This window comes from Zootoca vivipara, chromosome 9 (assembly GCF_965207765.1).
Source record: "Zootoca vivipara chromosome 9, rZooViv2.hap1.1, whole genome shotgun sequence".
Lineage (NCBI taxonomy): Eukaryota > Metazoa > Chordata > Lepidosauria > Squamata > Lacertidae > Zootoca > Zootoca vivipara.
In genome coordinates, this window is record NC_142592.1 from 13439562 (window position 1) to 13462812 (window position 23251).

General features: G+C 44.5%; 1 protein-coding gene across 2 annotated transcripts in view; it reads right to left on the minus strand.

Moving 5' to 3' along the window:
• Window positions 1–9: 9 nt before the first annotated feature.
• TUBGCP6 (tubulin gamma complex component 6) overlaps window positions 10–23251 on the minus strand; it is a 39784-nt gene continuing 16542 nt past the window's right edge. For both annotated transcript variants that reach the window (XM_035126633.3, XM_035126634.3), the window contains exons 12-26: window positions 22309–22390; window positions 22123–22211; window positions 21867–21982; window positions 20270–20408; window positions 20043–20159; window positions 13287–14526; window positions 12454–12509; window positions 9555–9747; window positions 8069–8237; window positions 6572–6713; window positions 6078–6272; window positions 5745–5877; window positions 4092–4305; window positions 2623–2822; window positions 10–468 (exon numbers count right to left, since the gene is read on the minus strand). In XM_035126633.3, coding sequence (XP_034982524.1) covers window positions 377–468; window positions 2623–2822; window positions 4092–4305; window positions 5745–5877; window positions 6078–6272; window positions 6572–6713; window positions 8069–8237; window positions 9555–9747; window positions 12454–12509; window positions 13287–14526; window positions 20043–20159; window positions 20270–20408; window positions 21867–21982; window positions 22123–22211; window positions 22309–22390 — 3177 coding nt within the window. In that variant the 3' untranslated portion in view covers window positions 10–376. The remainder of the gene's footprint in view (window positions 469–2622; window positions 2823–4091; window positions 4306–5744; window positions 5878–6077; window positions 6273–6571; window positions 6714–8068; window positions 8238–9554; window positions 9748–12453; window positions 12510–13286; window positions 14527–20042; window positions 20160–20269; window positions 20409–21866; window positions 21983–22122; window positions 22212–22308; window positions 22391–23251) is intronic.

Here is a 23251-nt window from a genome sequence, read left to right on the forward strand (position 1 = left end):
CCAAGTGGGTATGTTTCTGCTTTGCTTTTTATTTCTTACACATTTACATGAGAAGATTGCACAATGCTACTAGGAAAAATATACACATTAACAAATTTACACTAATGCACATATTGCTGTATCGGCACTTGGCAGCATGCTTTGCAGCACAGAGAATAAAAACTTCTACCATGCTAAGCAGGGCGGAATGACGTTATCTTCCTAGTTACGATGATATTTTCCATGGATCCCGTTCTATCCTTCAATTGTCTTTGATAAACATGTTTTTCTTTACAGAAGCATCTTGGCACTGGCAGCTTTCAATGTGCCAGAGTTAATGAAAACAGGTTGCTGAGTCTGTGTTCCATCACTAGTTTGCGATGTATTTTAAGAAAGCTCAGTTATCTTTGTAGTAGTTATTAAAGTTGATTCGTAACAGGAAATCTTCCAGGTGAGGCTGGTATCCCCTGTTTACAAGCTTAGTTACTACTGTAAGAGGAGAAAATAAGAGAACACTTGTTTAATATGGCAAGGGATACAGATCGGTCAGCCTCAAATCCTCCTGATATTCCTCACTTAACAGTGTGCACAAGCTCAATGAGGTACGCAAGCTGCTGCCCTCTTCTATTTGTCCTAGCAGAGGTTTCATTTCAGTTGAGCCTATTTGTTTTTACAGGTTCTAACGAAGAACACTTTAGGTATCTGCTCTCTCTTTTATCATAAATATTATTTCACTTGCCCACGCTAACAAACTCTATTAAGCACAGTGCTCTACAGATTTCGCTTACAGCTGCTGCAAGCTCTGTTGAGCACACCAGATTCTGAGGAAGCATACATAGGACTGAAAGTAGAACTCTACAGTGGTGCCTTGCTTGACGAAATTAATTCGTTCCATGGGTCAATTCGTGTAACGAATTTTTCGTCTAGCGAGTCGCGGTTTCCCATAAGAATGCATTGAAACAATGCGTTCCTAAGGGCTCCGGGGGACTGGCAGCGGCGGCGGAACTTGCTCTCTTGGCTCGGGGAAGGCAGGCAGGTGCTTGCTCTCTTGCCTGCCGCTGCCAGTCCCAGAGCCGAAGCGCGCCGGTGCTCCGACAAACGGACACAGCGGGGATGGGACGGGGCTTGAGAAGCCTCGTCCTATCCCTGCTGTGTGACAGGCAGGGGGGGGAAGCGGAGGAAAGATCCTGCACTTTCCCCCCACCCTGCCTGCGCTTCGGCTTCCTCGGCGAAGGCAAGCGGGCGGGTTGTCTGCCGGCTTGCCTTCACCGAGGAAGCGCCGTCCCATGCCGGCAGTGCGCGGCGGGGGAGAGAAGCGCTTCTCCCCCCCCACCGCCTCCCGCCTGTCTTCCCCTGCATGGGACCGGGCTTCGGAGAAGGTCTCCAAAGCCCCGTCCCATGCCGGCTGTGCGGTGGCTCCGGGGGACGGAGCCGAAGCGCGGTGGGCACTGCTTGCCCCCGCCAAGGGGAAGACAGGCAGGGGCAGCCGCCGCACCGACGTGCTTTGGCTCCGTCCCCCCTGGCAAAGGAAGATCAGCTGTCAGCTTCCCATGCTGACAGCTGATCTTCCTTTGCTGCTTTCTATGGCTGCGCCTCGCAAGATGAAGCAGCGGTCATAGAAAACCTTGTCGTCTTGCGAATGCCTCACGCAACACAAAACTCTTTCGTCTAGCGAGTTTTTCGTTGTGCGAGGCACCACGGTACATGCCAACAGGCCAAGTTCAATCTCTGGCATCCTGGAAGCTAGCAATGTTAAAGAGCTATATCTGCAATTCTGGAGAGTACTGCCAGCCAGGGGAGACAAATACTGGGCAAGACGGACAAGTAGCCTGACCCCAATGTAAGGTAACCTATGTTATCTTCTATAGGTGCAGCTGAAGATCATGCAAGCTTTACACAATGGCCTGGTTCAGACATGACATTGATCCTGCTGGTCAGAGCTAATAGGAATTGCAGTCAAACAACATCTGAAGCATATTGGGTTGGGGGAGGGCTGGTTTAAAATAATGGGAACACAGTCACGACTCAGACTGGGCGTGACATATCACCAATTAACTATCCCAATACAGTGGTACCTCTACTTACGAATAACTCTACTTACGAATGTTTCTACTTACGAACGGAGCTCCGTCCGCCATCTTGGATGCGGTTTAGATAGAATTTTTTCTACTTACATTTTTTTTCTCCCAATGCATTCCTATGGGATTCGACTTATGAATGTACGTTTGGAACGCATTAAATTCGTAAGTAGAGGTACCACTGTATGAACAAATTCCTATGCCCAACAAATAACCCAGAGATGCATTTTACATAAAAGGACACATTCTACTCAAGTAAAAACATGCTGATTCCCAAACCGTCCGCAGGCTGGATTTAGAAGGTGATTGGGCCGCATCCAGCCCCCGGGCTTTAGTTTGGGAACCCCTGCACTAAAGCTGCCGTGTGCAGAGGATGTTTTTATTTCCAAACTGAGTATAAACACATCTTTGCAATACCCCCAAATTGGGAAAACTGTGCCCCTCCGCCACAAGTTGCTAGACTACAACTTCCATCATCCCTTACCATCGGTCATGCTATCAGAGGCTGATGGGGAGTTTGGAGACAGCCCCCGGGTTCCCATCCTTGCAACAACAGAAGTCTTACCGTTGAATAAGAAATGGGAGTAGTACTTGAACGTGTTATAAGACTGCTGCATTAAGCCAAAGTTGGGATGAACAGCCATTTGTTTGCTGGTATCGAAACTCCACGATTGAGAGATTAACTGGCTACGGAACTTTAAAATGAGGCTGAAGATGCTGTGAATAATGTTCATTACAGGGGCTGCCTTTTCAGTCAACAATCCTCTGTTAAAAGAAAAGAGATGGTATTTATATTAAGTTAGCAAGCAGCAATACTTCTTTTCATCTGCAGCGATGTTTAGGAGCATCTTAAAGAACATGCCTACTAACATTTGATTGCAGGTGCAATTTTTGAATAGTTTCGGATAGGAAAGACAACATGGCAGTAATATAGTGAATTTGTGTCCTTTGTATCCTCTTGCCTTTCAGTACTAGGATATAGTTATCCTGAACCAGCTCGCCAGTTATCCTAAATAACATATTTTGATGGACTAGATGCAGCCATGTGCTATATAGCATTTACTAAGACTTAGCTTGTTTCAGATTGCTACTGTAAGTCAGGGATGCATTTGCCCATGAGCTGTGGTGGGTGGGCCTGGCCTATATATCCATATATCACCCAGGACCGGTATTTAGTGGCAGACTGCGATGACAGCTTCACTCAGTAGTATATCGCTGGTGAAATTGACGCCTACTGAGTCCCCCCTGCTACCAGCGCCCAGTGTGTTGAGGGAAAAACAAGCGGCAGCTTGAGTGAAACCGCCATCGCAGTCTGCCCTGATACCACTGCAGAGCTTGTGATACAGCTTGTTCTTCCCTCTGCTTCAACAAGCCCTGCCACTGTTACTCTGGCTCGCAGTTATCGCCCAGCCCTACTAGTGGGGGTGTGGCATTCCACCCACAGCAAATGCACAAAGACACCCTCCATAAATGATCCATGCAGACTAGCTGGAGGGGGGGATCGTATCACCCTCTCCTCAAACGATTAGTCTGATAATTGTGAAGGGGCAATATGCATCCACGCCAAGGGGCTGGGCTTAGAGCTTTAGGCCTTTCTGCTCTCCTCTGTGCTATAATTTTCCTGCTTTGGCCCCCGGGGACAGGCACCGCTTTTGGGGACATTTCTGTCTCCATCGTCCAGCTCCTTCCCACTTCACTTTCCCCTTCCTCAGTCCATAATCTGGGTGAGGGGAGAGGCATGCAGTCAGAGAAAAATGGTCTTGTTCTCTTTCTCAGGTGTTGCAAATATGTTGAAAGCAAAGTGCAATTCTCCTTAGCCCTTCGTCCAAGTTCCCATATTTGCAACACTTAAGTGGTGGGGCCTACTAGTTCCTCTCGCTGTCCACGTCACAGTGGCAGCAGAACTGGTGACAGAAGCCTACGTAAATAAAAGACACGTCCACCCAACTTTCTAGTTACATGAGAATTGTCCATCTCTACATGCAGTTATAAGGGAAGGCAAATGTGCAACATTATGTTAAGGAATCTTATTACCGGAAGATGGCTTTGTTGAGGTAGTCAGCATGCGTTCTGTAGATTTCCTCCAAGTTCCCTACAGAAGACAGTTTATTTCCAAATTCACACCACGTCACGTGCAGGATTTGGTTGGCAATGTAGCCTTGAATAACTTTCACAAAGTGCTGCATTTCGTGCTTATAAAGCTGGAGCTGTCGAAACTGAACTGAGTTGGATGCATGCTTCACCAGAGCTGAAAAACCAAAACGACAAGGATGACTCGCAGCACGTGAAAAGGGACAGCCACTCTTGGCCCACATGCCAAAGCAGAAGCAGCCAAGGTGCAAAGTGGGCATAGTCAGTTTTTACTAACAAATTTTGTGAAGAACCACAAAAATATGTTGGGAGCAGTCAGTAAAAACACCAATGTTTTATGTTACTTTTTTTGGGGGGGGAAATCTAAACTCTTCTTAAAATATAAAAATCTCTGAGGCATCTTGCAAGGGCACAAAACACTTTTAGCATCACGGCATCACAGTAGAGGACCCACAGGAGCTGTCAGATTTGTTTTAAAATAATTGTTTAAATTATTCTTACATCACAAAGGGGTGGATCGTAGTATGTAGCCCACAGGCTCATCCTGGTTTAATACTACTAGGACAGAGGTTTTCAATCTTTCTGAGTCCATGGCTCCCTTCTTTCTGCGGCAACCCTGTGGGGCTCAGCCCAGTTACGTCACCCCTTGCCTGCAGAGCCGGCTGGGCAGCTGCAGCCCCAGGTCTCTGAGCCCCCCCCCCTGCGCGCCCCAAAGGGGCCTGGGAAGGACCCCCTGGCCAGCCCCAGAGGTAATATTTGCCTGTTGAGCTCATAGCCAGGGCCACTGCAACAAACAGCTGTGGAAACCTTTGGGAGGCAGAGATGCGAGAAGGGACAGAGGCCAGTGTTGCCCGCAGCACTCCTGACTATCATTCAAGGCACTCCAGGGTGCCATGACACACTGGTTGAAAACTACTGTACTAGGGGACCAGATTAGAAATCAAATAGATCTTCCTTGAAACAGGCTTTCATAAACTCACCCTCAATCAATATATCCATTTGTCTTTTTGTGCTTGGTTATGCAGGTCAGGGTGAAAGCATGTGTATGTGTAACTACTTAATATTTTTTTTCCTTGACTGTGGTATTTCAAATATGGTATTGTGTAATGCCTACAATGTACTAGGTGAAGCAGGAGTTACTTTTCTTGCTGTTGCATTAATAACTCACAGAACAAACTGGAATACCACCCTTGGAAGCCTTTCTTTTATTCTGTTTGGATGAGAATCCAAAACTCTTCTGTTGTGTCAGAGCTAACTGCTTTCATCTTCAGTTATATGGGTTTGCAGCTGAATAATCAAACTCTCATGGAATATACTGTATTTACTCAAGTCTAATGCACCATCAAATCTAATGAGCATCTCAATTTTCAGAGTCTTGAAACAAAAAAAAGTATTTGCTGGCAAATGTAAATGTGCCATTGAATCTAATGCGCACCTCCATTTTCACAATGTAATTGGGCCAAAAAAGGTGAGCATTAGATTTGAGTAAATATGGTAGAAATAGGAAACACAGTGACTTTAAATTTAACTCACTTATCTGAATTTTCTGAACAGGTTAGCTTTCAGGCTAAATAAAAGTATTCAGATTTAACTTACCAGTTCGCTTTAAGTGGAACCAAACATCCTTAAGAGTCCACACCATATGCTTCAATTGCAGCAGGAAGGAGAAAATCTTGTTATATTTATTCATGCAGTTTTCAGTAATGACAATGTTCATGGGCCAGTCAACCTATAAAAAAACCCAATAAAACTATTGTGACTGTATGTCTCCAGAGGCAGCAGAATATTCCACTGCCTGTTTAAGATGAGGATTATGTCAGAGTTAACAGAACAGAATGCCTTTCTAAATAGCATCAGAGAACAATTAACTGCAATGCATAGGGGAATCTTAAAATGTGGCTCACTTCTCAACTCTGTGTGTCTTCTCACCTTATAGCGTAGTTCTAAGCAGTTTAGGGCATCGGGCGCATTGGGCTTGAACATCTCTGGAAGGTACTTCAGTGCAAATGAGAGATTGGAAGCCAAGTGAGTGTCCCCATGGAGACTATATTGCAGAGCCTTATTTAAAATGGAATTGAGGACTAATGGGTTCAAAAGTTCGCCAGGTGTCTGTCCTGATCCAAGCTGAAATTAGAACACACATTAGATACTGAGAATTTGTTTGTCAGAATAAACTTTCCAAAGTAGATAATGGGATTTTTTTTTAAAAAAATGTTCATACAAACACAGTTCAAGCCAGAAAGTCCCTTATATTTAAAACTTCCAAGAGAGGTTGTTCAGGTTGCGATCATTGAAACTACTGCCAAATGTTACACAATCCCTATCTTTAGTAGCACATACACATGTAGTATGATTTCCTCACATGCCGGCAACTAGATATATAGTCAAGAATCAGGCGTCTAAGGAAAAGCCTATGCAAATACCTTTTCAAAAAGTAGATCACTGAGTGACTGAGCAAACTCTCCATCTTCCATCAACAAAAAATGCCTTAGTGCTCCAAAATGCTTCTCAATATTTAGTTCCACAAAATAGTAATCAACAATGGCTTTGTTCACAAGTGAAACACTAGGAACAAATGAAAACAAACACCAGTTACTTAAAAAAAAAAAGCAAATAAAAAGGTAAAACTGCATTTTAGCTTTATGGATAGGGTAAATTAAAAATGGCCAACCTTTTGATCCTTTACCCACAATCAAATTATAGGCTCCCTACAAGTAATCTACTTCTATTGGGCCAGTACCTTTGGCAGTCACTTGCAAAAAACACAGGATGCAGCAAGGGTGTCAAGAAAACGCCCTTTGAAAGAAATCCTTGTTGCCCATTCTCACCTGTTTCATTACACTTGCATGTAATTCTTTCTGCACTGTTCAGAATCTGTAACAGCTGCTATGTTCTAACTAGAAGCTTTATGGTTTCTCATACTAGAGCAGAACACCAAACCTTCACTGCTAGGCCGCGTTCAATAGTTCACTGTGGTAGGTAGTGTTTGCACTGTGCAGGGGGAGGAAGTGTGCAGAACCAAGCAAAGGCAGTGCGACCTGCGTTGCAATTAGGGCTCTGGAATGGACAAGAGAAGTTTAAACCTCTACTACCTAGCGCTTTGACGCAGATGGAAATTGTTCCCTTCCCTGCTCATCAAGTGAATGATCTGCATCCCCCCATTAAGGCGCAAGGCTAGGCAAGGCAGCGAAGTTCAGACCTTTTTGCCCGGTGTCCTGAAGGGCATGGAAATTCCGATGAGGAAGAAAGGGAGCACAAGACTCCCTATCCAGTCCAGCACCTTAGCAAGGATTCAGACTGCTCTGGCCCTTCTTGGCTCTGCATGCTTTTCATCACACACTCTGAAATCTGACTTAAATTGCCACATTTTTTTCTTTAATGGGACCAATCCATACTGAGCTCTCCCACTTGAAGAGCCCTCAGTTTCAATGAAGGAAGCAAATCTCGTTTCAGGTTCTTTGTGTGTATGACCCTGATTCCCCACTGAAAGAAATAGGATTATACATGGGAATCTTCATAATGGGTGAATGGCAGCAATGGGTTTGTAGTTTTTACTGTGTGTGTGTTTGGAGTTTTGGCCAGCCCTAGAGGGTTGGTGAAGGGTCCACAAGGATCTCAGGTTGAAAAATAATTGCCCCACAACCCTGTCCTGAAGTGAATGGACAGCGGATAAGAACTCTGAGGCACATCCAACCTGAGAAAGAGAAGACTGGAGAAGAAATATGATTTGCAGTTTAAGGATCCACTAAATATTGCCGTCTAATAAAAGATACCTGAAGTATGTACTACTAAATCCAAATAAAAGGAAAAAAGGTCAATGTATGTATCCATGTGTTTTCCCATTAAGGAAAGAATATGACCAGCAATGCAAGCTGTATTATTACTACAATGTTGACCGATCACTTCTAAATTTTACTTACTGAGAAACCAAAGGGGCAGTGATTGACCGTTTCATCAGTACTGGGAGTGATAAGAGCTCGCTCAGTTGCACAGCTGTTTCGTCTGTTGCTGACTGTGCTGATGGGTCCACAGGGAAGGTGTAGGATCTTGGTATCACATGATGCAGAAGATGGGAAACTGGAAGTTCTGCTGTGTTAGAGCATAGGTAAAAAAACAAACAATGATTACTGTTTCTAAAGCACTTTCAAAACAAAATGCTATACAGCAAATAAAAATTAGAGGCAACCATTGCGGCCAGTGAGCCCATTTCAAATTTCAAGTAAGTGTGGTGGGTGGCAGTCACCCCGGGGGGGGGGGGGACACACGGCAAAACACAAAAATAGAGAGAGAGTGGTTATGGCTGCTCCATGTTTCCCAAGATAACCTCATGCTTGGAAGTCACCCATGTCCTGCTGATCGTGATTGTGGAGATCGAACAATACTGATCCCCCTGACAACAATGCTGTTGCTGTTTAATAACAGGGAGCGTTCCTTCTTCCAGTGCAAGATAAAATACACAAGGTGGCCACACTTTCTCTTGCACACACTTCACATATGCACAGCCACATATACATCTCTCCCTCTCTGGCCACACATTCATACGTACATACCTCCCCCCATTTCCTCACACACAGGGCCACACGTACATCTACCCCTCCCCCACCTCTGCCCAAGTATATCCGTCTCAATCACACACACCGTACACATTCAGAAAAGCCTCTCAATTGGCGAAGGAAGTGCCTGCCATTAAAAAAAAACATCTAAAACCGGGTGAACAAAAATCTATTTGAATGATGTTTCAAAAGAAAAGTGAGAGGGGTATTCTAATATCAGGAGGCAGGGCATTTCAGAGGTAATTAATAACGAGGAAAGGGTACAAGTGAATGCAATTTAGAGTTTAACCAAATGAGGTCTACAGAATCCTGCACAAATTTGTGCCACAACACTGGTGCAGTCTGGTGCTACACCGAGGCTGAGGCTGCTGCTACTTACTTGGACCCGTGAGAATCCGCAAAGGACTGACACAATCTCTACGTGCCTTAACGATACCAAGTGTGCGAAGTCAGCATGATGGCACACCAAAAAGCCTTTCTGTCTGGATGAACAGTTATAGAGCGGTATATAAATTCAATTAATTAATAATGATGATGATGATGCTACCCATACCACGTGTGAGCAGCTTTTCTCTGAGCACCTTGGACAAAGTTGAAATGCCCCCACAGCACAGGTGGGGGCCCGATGTGTGGATCCCCACAAGGGAATTGACATCCTCAAGAGACCCCAGGCTATGTGGCTGGATCATTTAAATGTGACCCAAGTTGACTGCGGGACAGAGACTCCGCAGAAATGTTTTTAGTGAATGAGACTCTAAGACTACAAAATTCCACAAGCACTACTCTCCTTGAGGGGTAACAGCATATCAAGTGGTTCCATTCCCTTAATGCATCTCATGTTAGGAGTACTCACACATGAAATCGTAGCTGTCCTGATATTTTTCAAGGCAATACTGATCAGATAAGGCTTTCACATAATCTTCCTCTTTCTTCCACTTGGCAATAGTGGTGCTTACGCCTTCTGGACTTTCAGATGTGCTGACTTCAGAGAGAGAAATCTGCTGAGTCATAAGTACCAATTCGGTTGATTTTTCAGGTTCCTCTACCTGATTTTTAAAAAAGTGGAATGGATATTGGAGAAAAGGAGGTTCATTTTTGATTCAGAAGCACGGATAATAAATTTTTATTTTTATTTTTATAAAAATGGATTTTAAAAAAATTTAAATCAGATTTTTAAAATAAAATGCTTTTGGAGGAAAAATATAAAGATAGTTTTCTATTTAAGTTACATTATAGTCCAAAGGCTATTCATCAGGAAATAAGGATTTGTTTTAAGTTTTTCATGTGTGCTAAAACTCAGTCTAAGTTTTTTTTTTTTTAAAAAAAACGTTTAACCAAATCAGTTTATAAACATGGATACATGTGCTATAATGTTATTGTTTTAGTTAAATAAATTGTTTAAATTGTTATTAAAGAAATGATTTTCTCTTTCCAATGAAGTACAGCAGAAAAGTTGTCCAAATATAAACAGTTAACTTATTAAACCTCACCCTAATTTCATAATTATCTGTCTATGTATTTCTAATAGTATAACCAAATTAGTAATTTTTGATATAACTGTAAAAACTACTCTGAAAATTTATTATTCCAAGAATGAATGAAACCTTCATCTGGTTGTAAATATTAAGATTATACCAGCAAGAATGAGTCTTTCTGTTAAAAAAAAGAGATTTAAATAAAGTCTTACTGACTAGTGATTTAAATCGTGATTTAAATTGATTTGATTTAAATCAAATCCACCCTGTCCAGAAGACTTTGCACTCTTGCATAAGCACGCTTATCATCGCATCTTGGGTTTTCCTGAATCTGCAAGGTTCTTTTTAAGCAGCCTTCCTCAGCATTGTTGCTAGCAATAGTGTTGCTTGTAATCACATATGTTAAAGGATGTATGAGAAAATGGGCTAGAGCAGGGGTGTCGAACTCAAATTCATCGGGGGCCGCATCAGCAGTTTGGTCACCCTCAAAGGGCCGGTTGTGTCTGTAGGACTATGTGTCCACCCTTTATTATCATAAATTATTGTCACTGCATTCAATTATTACTGTTTTTTGTAATAATGTAAGCTCATTCCCGCCCCCACGCGGATCACATTCCTGCGTCGTGGCGCGTGTGTGGGAGGGGATGTAAACGAGGGAAATTTGAACAAAAGGTGGGGATCGACAGCTTCCGGGGGGGGGGGCTCAACTAAACCTTCGGCAGGAAGGAGAAAGCCACTGCTGGGATTAAAAACCTGCAGATGGAAAGAGGGCTTCCCTCTCCCGCCCTGCGCACACCCAAACCCCGCTAGGCAGGATGCCACACGCTGCAACCCACCCCATGCTTTGGAGAGGGGCAGGAACATGCGGTGCAGCGCCAACTCCCTGCTTTGCTTTTGCATCCTCCCTCCTCAGCGCCAGAGTCCCTTCCCCTCGCGCTGAGGGAGGGCAGCGGATTTCCCGAGGAGGAAGGCGGCGGCAGCCCCAGCGGATGTGCATCTTCGCCTCACAGCTGCTCTTCCCCCCACCCGCGCTGTTGTTGTCTTCGCCGCCGCCTCTCCCTACCGGGACTGCAGGCAGAGAAGGCTTGAAAACCTCCCCCCCCCCAAAAAAATTCCCCTCCCACCTACTCAAACCGTGAGGCGACTCCATCTGGAGCCCTACATCACGAGGGGCTGAGAGGAGGCGGCGGCAGAGCGGGAAGAGCAGGAACCCGTGCCGTCGTCGCTGCCTCCCTCCCGGCTGCCCCCTGGGGAGCAGCTCCGCCGGAACTGAGAAGCCAAAGGGCAGCTCGGGGGTGGGGGGCAGAGCAAAAGCCAGGCACCCCCCTCCCGAGTGTCTATGAGGAGAAAACGGGGAAGAGGGAAGAGAAACCCGGCTCCATCAAGAGAGCGGCTGTTGCGCTTCGCCTACTTCCCCCTCAGGCTCACTCCGCGTCCCTTTCGCCCGCTCGCTCGCCCACCTCCCGGATGCAGCCGAGGAGAGGAAGGGAAGCGGCGGGCGGCGGCTCCCCAGTGCCACCTCACTCGCTCTCGGAGACAACAGCAAAGCCCGCAAAAAAAAAATCCAGCGCTGCTCCGTCCCGGCACCAACTTTGCCGGCGGCGCCTGTAGGGCTTTCCTACCTCCTCGGCGGGCTTCCTCCTCCTCCTCCTCCTGCATCTCACTTCCCCGTCTGGCCGCTGTGCCACCGCCTCCCTCAGCCTCATTCGAAATTGAAATTCCCTGGCCAAGGCCGTCAGCGCGGCTCCAGCGCCCCGGCCTCCACCTGCAGCCCCGCCCCCGGTTTTTACCCTCAGCCAATCACAGGCTCCAGAACTACTGTCAGCGGCTACTGTCGGCGGTGGCTACGCGGGCCACATGACGAGGTCTGGCGGGCCGGATTAGGCCCCCGGGCCTTGTGTTTGACATCCGTGGGCTAGAGTTATCCTCATCTTAAGCTTAATTTTTACTCTCTCTGCCCTTTTCACTTTGATTTTAGTTAATCAATCTGTCAAGTCAGTATCAGAACTTTTGCAAATTCCTAGTCAGGGGCCCCTGGGTGAATAAAACAGGGTTCAGATACGGAACTCAGAGGACACCTAGCCAATTAGCAAGTAAAGACAGTAATATTTTCTGCTTAAGATATAAATGAGTGAAGATAGGGAATAACATTGGGGAGAATTAAAATAATTCAAAGGAACATCGTGCCCACTATTTCAGTAATTTTACTTGAGTGTCACAATGAGATTCATCTACTTAAGAGTAGGGGGCTAGTAACTTAAGTTGCTGTTTCCTCACCTGTACATCCTGAGAAGGCGCTGTGGTGAGATCTTTGGCATCATCCATTAGGATTACTATATTAACCAAAAAAGAGGGGAATTATTACTGGAGGGAACTAAGAAACATGACAAATATATATATAAAAGCAGTGTGAAATGTACAGAGCCTCACAAAAGACACAAGCATTTCAAATACATGATTTAGTGTCCCACTCATGTTACTCAGCGCCAATATAGTAATTAAAAAAAACCTATTAGGCTTCTTTTTTTCATAATAGAATTTTGTCTTTTAATGGCGATGATCTCTTGCATTTTTGTGGATCTAGGTTTCCTTTGTAGAGAAAGCAGTATTTAGGAAACATGCACAGTTAATTCATTTCTGTTTTAAGTGCCCATTAAAATATAGTTAAAATAAAGTTTTTATTCAGTACAGTAGTACCTCGGTTGTCGAATGCCTTGCAATTCAAACATTTTGGCTCCCAAACACCGTAATCCCGGAAGTGAGTGTTCTGGTTTGCAAACATTATTTGGAACCCGAACATCTGATACGGCTTCCGATCTAGTACAGGAAGCTCCTGCAGCCAATCGGAAGCTGCGCCTTGGTTTTCAAACATTTCCAGACATCGAACAAACTTCAGAAACAGATTCCATTTGAAAACCAAGGTACGACTGTATAGCCTGACCACAAACCCACTAAGGCACCTGCCCAGATGTAAGCCCACTGACTTCCACTGAAGACAAAAGGATCCTAACTGGTTCGTCTCGGCCTGAATAGACTTCTATTTTAGGGCTCTTAATAATGGAGGGGGGGGGGAAGTCTACCAAGTAATTTGTTCACTGATTGCCACTCACCCCCCTGTTCTTCTAGGCTTCTTTGTGGCTTTTCATCCACGTTATCACTCAACACACAATCAGAAGGCATCGACTCTTGTCCTGTATCATGCTCTTTGATTGTAGGGAATTCTCCGTTATACAGGAATGTCTGAACTGTAGAGTCAAATGCGGGGCCAGAGACGGCTTTAAGATGAGGTATCGGATCGCTAAAAGTTGAAGGAGTCCACTCTCCTATTTGAATACTTGACTGTGAGGCATGGCCAAAGATGCTCCATCGAGGCACGGAAGCCTCCGAATCAGAAACCATGCCTCCAATTTTAATGTGCGACTGAGAGGCATGCCCATGAATATTCCACCGAGGTCGAGAGGACACGACATCAGACGTATTTTCCCCAACTCTGATATTAGCGTCCGACGAGTGGCCATGGATGTTCCAGCGAGGTCTAGCCGGCTCTATATTTGACACATACTCGCCAATCTTAATATTGGCATCCGAAGCATGGCCGTGGATATTCCACCTCGGCCTTGAAGGCTCCACCTCAGAGGCATATTCTCCAACCTGAATATGAGCTGCAGAGACATGCCCGTGGATATTCCAGCGTGGGCGGCTAGGTTCGACCTCAGAGGCATACTGTCCAATTTTGATGTGAGCATCCGAGGAGTGGCCATGAGGGTTTGAATGCGGCTGGGAGGGTTCAGCGTCAGGTACGTATTCCCCAATTTTAATATTTGCATCAGATGCATGGCCGTGAATGTTCCAGCGAGGTGCCCTGTCCTCAACATCAAAGACGTTTTCTCCAACTGCAACATGGCTGTGTGAGACTGAAGGCCTGAGAACAGTATCAAAGTCATACCCGTCGTATTCGGAGACTTGGGTACCGGTTTCACCTTCTGCCGCACCTTTTGGCGCAGAACTGCTTTTATCTGTCTGACCGTGCAAGGAAAGATCTGAACTGATATTCTGCAGGGCTTCATCCAACAAGTTGGTCTCTTGGGGACTGGGGACAACAAATGTTTCTTCCTGAGGCTTTGGTAAAAAATCCTCAAAATCCAGACCAAGTTCAGATTCACTCTTTGGCAGAGTAACTGCTTGCTCCGTATGAAGTACCTGAGATGCAGTTTCTGTTTCTTTGGACTCTGAATAGTCATTAGACTGTATATCTGTGGGCTGCAGTAAGCCCAGGGATTTCACCAGTTGAGATTCTGTGTCTTTGCCGATGTCCACACCATCAGGACACTCGGGCTCTGCAGAAGTTAACTGAAAAGGAAAAAAGAAAGAAAATTAATTACTAGAACAGATATGCAACTCACTTATACAGCTGGGATATATTCACCTTAATTCTTTCATCCATAGTTTCTGAAACTACATTTTTATAGTTTTGTATAACTCTATTTTTTAACCGTTTTAGGGTATTATCTTCTTCACCAAACTTTTCATTATTTTTTTTTAAAAAAGATTTTTATTGATTTCAAACAAGACAGACACAAACAAAACATATAATATAACACTGTCCCTTCGTTTTCCCTCCACCCACCGGTCCACTTCTGCCACCAGTGGAACCCGTGTGCTTTAAGAATCAAAGGGGTCCAATTGAGAGTTGGGTTCAGCTTCCCCCCTCCCTCCTTCCCCCCATATCCCCCCCCTGCCACTGAGAGAACAGGGAGGAAGGAGTTATGGGGATTTGCATCCCCCAACTCTTTCATAATCATATTTGCTGACATAAAACACAGAAAAGAAAAGAAAAAGAGAAAAAGAAAATTGGGAAAAGTTGGAACTTCCCAGTTCTTATTATTTTAACATTTTAATTGCGACTCCCTCGATAGTCTTCCTCATGGTTTTCCTAAAAAAAAAATTCTGATTACTTGTGGCGAATTTTCCAACTCAGTTTCAAATCTTAATCTTATAGTAGTTAACTCAATCCTCCTCCTTTTCCATGCTGCCCTCCCACAGGTCCCCTCCTGCCACAAGAAGAGCCCGCAGGGCACAGCACTTCCAAGTTTCCTCCTCACCCATCTGGACACCCCCTGCCACTGAGTGTCTCAGAATAAGGAGAGGGGGGTAGGCAGCTTTCTGCCTAAACACCTCACTTAACTTATAAAAATTTACAATAACTTAAAAATTCTTTCCCAAGCCATTCTTATACTCCCTTAGGAAAACATAACTTTTTTCCCCTTTCTTTTTTACCTTCCATCTCCTCTCCCTAAGTCTTTTCCCCCCAATTGGTTCAGCAATTCCATTATCAGGCCAAGATTTCGAAAACCGTCTTTCGGAAACCAAAACAATACCTTTTAACTAAAATTTTTACCCCACACCCATTCTTTCCCAAATCCATCTCCAGATCTTTGCCCCCCCCTGCCCCTGTCCTTCCCATCCCTCAAAAATACCACTCCACATTTTAACCCCTCCAGGATTTTCAATTCCATTAGTCTTTAAGTTCCTTTGTCTCTCATCTTCTTGTTCTGCTTGTTTTTCTCCCTTTTGAAATCCATATTTTGCTTCATCCCAAACAAGTTTGTCATAGTCCAAATCCTCTTCAATGCTTTCATCCAGTTGTTTCTCCTCACACACAATCTCAGACTCGGCTGTCTCCAAATCTAAATTATCCTCTAAGTCCTGGACTTGGACTTCAGTCTCGACTGATGATAAATTGGGATGTTGCCGTTCCTTGTAAAAGTCTTCCCATGACAGCAAATAGCTCAGCACAGTCTCCTGGAAGGCTCGAGAAAGCTTTGTTTTCATACTTCTCGTAACCGCAGATAAACAGGGGGTAGGGAACAATGGATACTGGAAAATTCCTTTCTCAGACGATCGACTCCATTTTGGCTGTTCTTTTCCTTGGTTCTTAACTCAATCCCAAATCCGTTCTTATTTCCAATTTAAAAAGTTCTATCACGTTTTCAAGCAATTTTTTACTATTCACAACAATACAGTCAATCCACCCGGTCTTTAACAGTTTGACAGCTTTTGACAGCTGTCAAAGCGCTCTTCCCCTTAATTCCGCTGTACCTCAAGGGGGGGCCGGACTCGGGGGCTGAGATGGTTCCAAAAGAGTCTTTTTTTCCCTTTCGGGTCCACAACTCCAAATTCTTTCGTTGTTCGGCTTAGGTTTTTTTTTTTTTTTTAAACGCCTCCCAGTTTCCCATTAGGAAGAGACCGGCTTCCGTTTCTTTAAAGTCTCTCCTATTTTTCCAATCGGCAAATTTAAAGTCCAGATCAAAATTCCACTTACTTCTTTGGAAATCTTTGATTCAAATCGGAAGAATCCGCCGCTTGCCGGGTCAGGACTCGGAGCTTCGCTTCCCGGAGGTAAGATGTGGCCCAAAATGGCTCCCGCGGTTCAACCCCGCCAGCTCGCGATCGCTCTATTGATCTCTCGCGCGGCGGGGGATCCGCCAAACGGAGCAGCCGCTGGACGCCTAAGTCACCGGAACTCTCTATCCGGTGCTTTTACGGGGAGTCCGCTCGCTCTGCGGACTTCCCCCCCCTCCGAGAAGCCAGGGACCTCGGCACGCGAAGTCCCTGCGTCCTTCTCACCGCCGCGACGAACCGGAAGTCCTTCTTCACCAAACTTTTCAAATGCTCCAGTAGCTACTTCAATCACTATGGAAACAGTTGACATTTGCTTGCATAACCAGCTGTATTGTTCAGATATTGGGTGAAAACAAAGACCTCCGTCTGAAACACTGGTGAAGCAATGCTGGTCGGAATAGACAACTCTAGATAAATGAATAGACTGGTGTGCTAGAAGAAAGCTTTCTACATTATTATTTTTTTAAATTGCACAATCCACCAGTGTAACACTTGCTCAAGAAAAAGAAGATAGGCATAGAAAACACATGGCTATTCTATACCTACTATTCACACTAACACGCAATATGGCCCAATTTAAAACCAGAATAACAGGCCACTTTATACCTTACAGGTATGATGGCAGTTCTACTGGGCTCTAAAACAGGCACCCCCAAACTCGGCCCTCCAGATGTTTTGGGACTACAATTCCCAACATCCCTTACCACTGGTCCTGTTAGCTAGGGATGCTGGGAGTTGTAGTCCCAAAACATCTGGAGGGCTGAGTTTGGGGCTCTAAAATGTGGGTCTTATTGTGCACACTGTGACATGCAGACAATCTTACGAAACACAGATCACAAAAAAGGAGGAAAGCAAAAAGAAAGGGAAGTTCTAGGAGTGCCCAGAAATGACTAAACGGTGATCCTTACCCATCCTGGCTAATAAAAGCGAGCCGAGAAGGGCTGGGTGATGGGCTCTGTGGGGTGGCCTTCCCAGACCCGCTGAAAAAAGGCGGTCATTAAACCACTTCTTAAAAAAAATATATCTTTAGACCCGGCCAATATGGCCAACTATTGCCCAGTCTCAAATCTTCCATTCTTGGGCAAGGTGATTGAGCGGGTGGTTGCTGAACAACTCCAAGCACGCCTGGAGGATGCGGACAATTTGGATCCCATCCAATCGGGATTCAGGCCTCATCATGGGACTGAAACTGCCTTGGTCGTGCTGGTCGATGATCTCCAGCGGGCTAGGGACAAAGGTAAGAGCTGTTTCCTAGTTCTGCTGGATCTCTCAGCAGCTTTTAACACCATTGACCATAACATCTTTCTGGACCGTCTAGAGGGGCTGGGAGCTGGGGGCACTGTTATACAGTGGTTCCGCTCCTTCCTCCTGGGCCGTGTTCAGAAAGTGGTGGTGGTGGGGGGTCAGTGTTCAGACCCCTGAGCTCTCACTTGTGGGGTGCCTCAGGGTTCCATTCTCTCCCCCATGCTTTTTAATATCTATATGAAGCCACTGGGAGAGATCATCAGGGGGTTTGGGCTGGGTGTTCATCAGTATGCAGATGACACCCAGCTCTACCTCTCTTTTAAATTAGAACCAGCAAAGGTGATGAATGTCCTGTGTGAGTGCCTGGAGGCGGTTGGAGGATGGATGGCGGCTAACAGATTGAGGTTGAATCCTGACAGGTTAGAAGTACTGTTTTGGGGGGACAGGCAAGTGTGGGGGACTCCCTGGTCCTGAATGGGGTAACTGTGCCCCTGAAGGACCAGGCGCGCAGCCTGGGAGTCATTTTGGACTCACAGCTACCCATGGAGGCGCAGGTCAATTCTGTCTCCAGGGCAGCTGTCTACCAGCTCCATCTGGTACGCAGGCTGAGACCCTACCTGCCCGCGGACGGTCTCGCCAGAGTAGTGCATGCTCTAGTTATCTCCCGCTTGGACTACTGCAATGCGCTCTACGTGGGGCTACCTTTGAAGGTGACCCGGAAACTGCAATTCATCCAGAGTGCGGCAGCTAGACTGGTGACTGGGAGTGGCCGCTGGGATCACACAACACCGGTCCTGAGAGATCTGCATTGGCTCCCAGCACGTTTCTGAGCACAATTCAATGGTGCTGACCTTTAAAGCCTTAAACAGCCTCGGTCCTGTATCCCTGAAGAAGTGTTTCCACCCCCATCGTTCAGCCTGGACACTGAGATCCAGCGGCGAGGGCCTTATGGCGGTTCCCTCATTGCGAGAAGTGAGGTTACAGGGAACCAGACAGAGGGCCTTCTCGGCAGTGGCACCCGCCCTGTGGAACGCCCTCCCATCAGATGTCAAGGAAATAAGTAGCTATACTATTTTTAAAAGACATCTGAAGGCAGCCCTGTTTAGGGAAGTTTTTAATATTTAATGCTGTATTGTTTTTAACACTCGATTGGGAGCCGCCCAGAGTGGCTAGGGAAACTCAGCCAAATGGGCGAGGTATAAATAATAAATTATTATTATATCAAAACATCAATAAATCCGACACATATAGTACAAAATGCCAGAAGAACAGGGGGTGGCTAACCAGCAGTTCTCGAGGTGTTGCTGGACTACAACTCCCATCATCCCTCACCACTGGCTATGCAGGATGTTGCTGATGAGAATTGGAGTCCAACAACATCTGGAGGGTCATGTTAGCCACTCTTACTATAAAAGACAATGTTTTACTCAGCCACTTTTGGTATCCCTGGAAATATTAAGAGCCATGAAGAAAAGTGGAAAATAGAAGAAGGATATATGCAGCTAATAGTCCTATATAGCTGGAGTTGGAAGGAAATAGGATTAAAGCATGAGGAATAAGCCTCAGAGAGTATGGGAGATAAAATAACTCTTTACCGAAAGACCCAGAAATAGTGCAAAAAAAGGTACAGACTTTAAAAACTGTTTTTGAGATTATTCCTGCATATAAGACTACTTTTTAACCCAGGAAAATATTCTCGAAAGTCAGGGGTCTTATACGCTGGGTCATATTTCTTATACGGCGAGTATATCCCAAACTCTATATTTTAACTGGGAAAGTTGGGGGTCGTCTTATATACCCAGTCGTCTTGTACGCCGGAATATACGGTAATACTGCAGATGTCTCAAAAATGTTAATAATGGGACGCAAGTAAAACCATTTTATGAGAGCAATTTATATCAGCCTGTCTGAACAAAGAAAGAATTAAGAAAAGCATATATGAAAGAAATAGAGGAGTTAGAAAAGAAACATTAAAAGAACACAAGATTAAAATTTGACAGGCTTTTAAAAAAAATAAAAAATGGTAACAAATGGTACTAAAAAAAACCTAATGGTAACAAATACAGAGAAGATAGCTGAAGAATTTATTTAAATCATGAAACCTAAAGAAATGGGATACTTACGAATGAATGGAAGAATGGAAAAGTAGTCATTGCCACAGGTGAATCAAGAGGATAACAGAGTTTATGGAACAGGAGTTTTCTTAAAGGAACACCAACCTGAATGCCGGAATCTCTGACTGGCACACCTGCGGCAGAAGTCTGCTGGCACCACCCTTCCCCACTTATGTCTGCTTTCCTCCTATACTTTCCACCTGGAAGTTTCTCAAGCATGTCCTACACATCAAATGGAAAAGATCAAAGATTTATACATACCAATGCATACATAAATAACCACTGTCGACATGCTTTTAAAAAAGCAGCAGCAGCAGCAACATTTAAGCTACCTCAGTACGCTTTTGATCTTCCAACAGAAATTTGAGACGGGCCGTTTCCAATTTGTGCCTCTGAATTTTCCATAGGGCTTTTCTCTCTCTACGGGCTGCCTCTTCGGAGAGTTTGCTGTAGTGGTCAATCAACTCTTGCCTAAGTGAAAGTAAAGGTAGAATATAATAATAATAATAATAATAATAATAATAATAATAATAATAATAATAATGTAATTTATTATTTATACCCCCGCCCATCTGGTTTCCCCAGCCACTCTGGGCGGTTTCCAACCGAATATTAAAAGAGTACAGCATTAAACATTAAAAACTTCCCTAAACAGGGCCGCCTTCAGTTGTCTTCTAAAAGTAAAATAGTTGCTTATTTCCTTGACATCTGCTGGGAGGGCGTTCCACAGGACGGGTGCCACTCCCGAGAAGGCCCTCTGTCTGGTTCCCTGTAACCTCACTTCTCGCAATGAGGGAACTGCCAGAAGGCCCTCGGTGCTGCATCTCAGTGTCCGGGCTGAATGGTGGGGGTGGAGACGCTCCTTCAGGTATACAGGACTGAGGCCGTTTAGGACTTTAAAGGTCAACACCAACACTTTGAATTGTGCTCGGAAACGTACTGGGAGCCAGTGTAGATCTCTCAGGACCGGTGTTATGTGGTCCCGGCGGCCACTCCCAGTCACTAGTCTTAGCTGCCGCATTCTGGATTAATTGCAGTTTCCGGGTCACCTTCAAAGGTAGCCCCACGTAGAGCGCATTGCAGTAGTCCAAGCGGGAGAATAACTTCACCGCATAGTTTTACAGGATATTTACCATGATAAAGCAGAGTACAATAGGAAGGTGTTTAGATTACTTAGGCTACCATCCCTCCAGAGTAAAAATGTAGCTCACAACTCAAGATTTAGTGAGCTAGCAAGTCGGATAATTTATCAATGCATTATATAACATATTGAAGTTCCCAAGCAACCAATGCTCACTGGAAAAAAAATCTAAACCTAATTATAAATTAAACAGGCGAAAATTTGGAAGCTTTGTGTCTGTTGTCTTTTCAAATGATACACACACTGTAGTCAGATATTTGTGCAAACTTAATGCTGTTCTGTCACAGATCAAACACAAGAAATACATCTTAAAGATGTATAGGCTGGACACCTAATACCAATGGCTATAATGTACTCAAAGTTATACCATTTTTCATTCAGAACTAGCAGCACACAGGTGAATCCATAACAGGGCTGAGTGTAGACTAGCAGGGTGGCAGCTCTCAGCTGACTTCCACATTGCTGCTGCATTATGGTGGCATTATGGTGGCAGGCTCATCAGCAGAGCCAATAAAAGTCTATCTACACTCGCAAACGCCTTATTGCTCCAACTCTGCATTCTGACAAAGACAATGCAAAGACTCCTGGCACAGCACACACGGCAGCTAGGCTGGCAGGGCATAAGGGGGAGTTTGTAGCTTATTAGCAAAACCTTCTTCCATTCTGAAAGATGAGAAACTGGACTATCCATTTTCCAGCTTGGAAGCTATTTTTGTAAACATACAACTGTTTGGTACAAAATGTTGAACGTGCAATTTTAACAGCCTTCTTTCCTTCCACACTTTTACCTTGCCCTTTTCTCCAATTCCTCTTCCAAAGCCTTCAGTCTTCTTTCCCTCTCTCTCAGTTCCCGAGTATAACTGAAATCATCGTCAGTCTCCTCCTGTTTCAGAGCACGTCGGCGCTACATGAACATTTAAGAAAGCTTTAGAAACCACATTCCAAAAGCACACATTGTGCTCTGCATATTTTTATCCAAGCAAGTTCTATATAAAGCTTCTCTATCTCTTAACATTACTAGCAGAAAATGTGTGTTGCAAATACCTCTTTCTCTTTTTCAAATTGTTCTTTCAGTTTCTGAAACTGCTCACGCTTCTTTGCATCCAGTGCCATTTTCTCTGATATTTGTTGATCTGAAACATAAATTTAAGATGCGGCAGTGTTAAAAAGAAATAAAGAAAACAGTTGCTGAGAAAAACCAACTGGACTGCAAAGACACCTGTAACTTACCAGTAAAGGCTTTTAGGGCTTTGGTAGCTGTTTCTCGAGCGTGGGAAATTAGCTCCTGTTTTTCAATTTCCATGCGCAAGTCCTAGGAAGCAATTACACAGGATTTAATGTGGTTTTCAAGCATAACTCGGTTCAGTTCAACTTTATTAATAGTCCACTAACCCTCAATCATTTGGATTTCATACAGTGGGGGGAAATAAAAAACAAAAATACAGAAAGGTCAGTTATAAGCACAAGATTAAAAAAAAATACCCTAGCATCCATTCTGTAAAAGTTGCCTACAAACCTTTATAGCTGGAACACAAACTACAACCAATTCATTTATCTGATGGTTCAGGACCCATTAAAGGCTTACAAGCCAACTATTGGTGAGATGCAAAAGTATCATTTCTGCTATACAAACATATGATTAAAAATTGAGAAGCAGGTTCTCAAATGCATGTTTTGTTAAATGAAGGTTCTAGGTCATAAAAGATTGACGACTACTGGTGTAAAAAGGCTGTATTGGCACCTCTGAGAAGGGTATGATCAAAGAACAAACAAGTCTGGTTCTCTCACCTCTATTAAAAAATACACAACTCTTTACTGACACACAGAGACATACAATATTTGCATACAGAATGCCATTAAGTCTTCCTTCCAAAACAACTGACGGGAGAACATTGAAGTGAATGACTATAAATGCTTTCCTGTATTTGGGGACAAAACAACAACCCAAAGCATGTATTCAGGTGTGCAATTTCATGAAGAACAAGTTATCAGGCAAACAAGTTAAAGAAACTATCTTACCTATAAATGGGGGGTCATAACTGAAACAATTACAGTATTGTAATTTGATGGGTAAAAGAAAGCTTGGCTTTTCATTTGTCTGGCCTAAGATCTGCTGCACCGGTAGCACGCTAATGCCTATGCCAAGGCAGCATGCTTTCTCACTTGTCCCAGT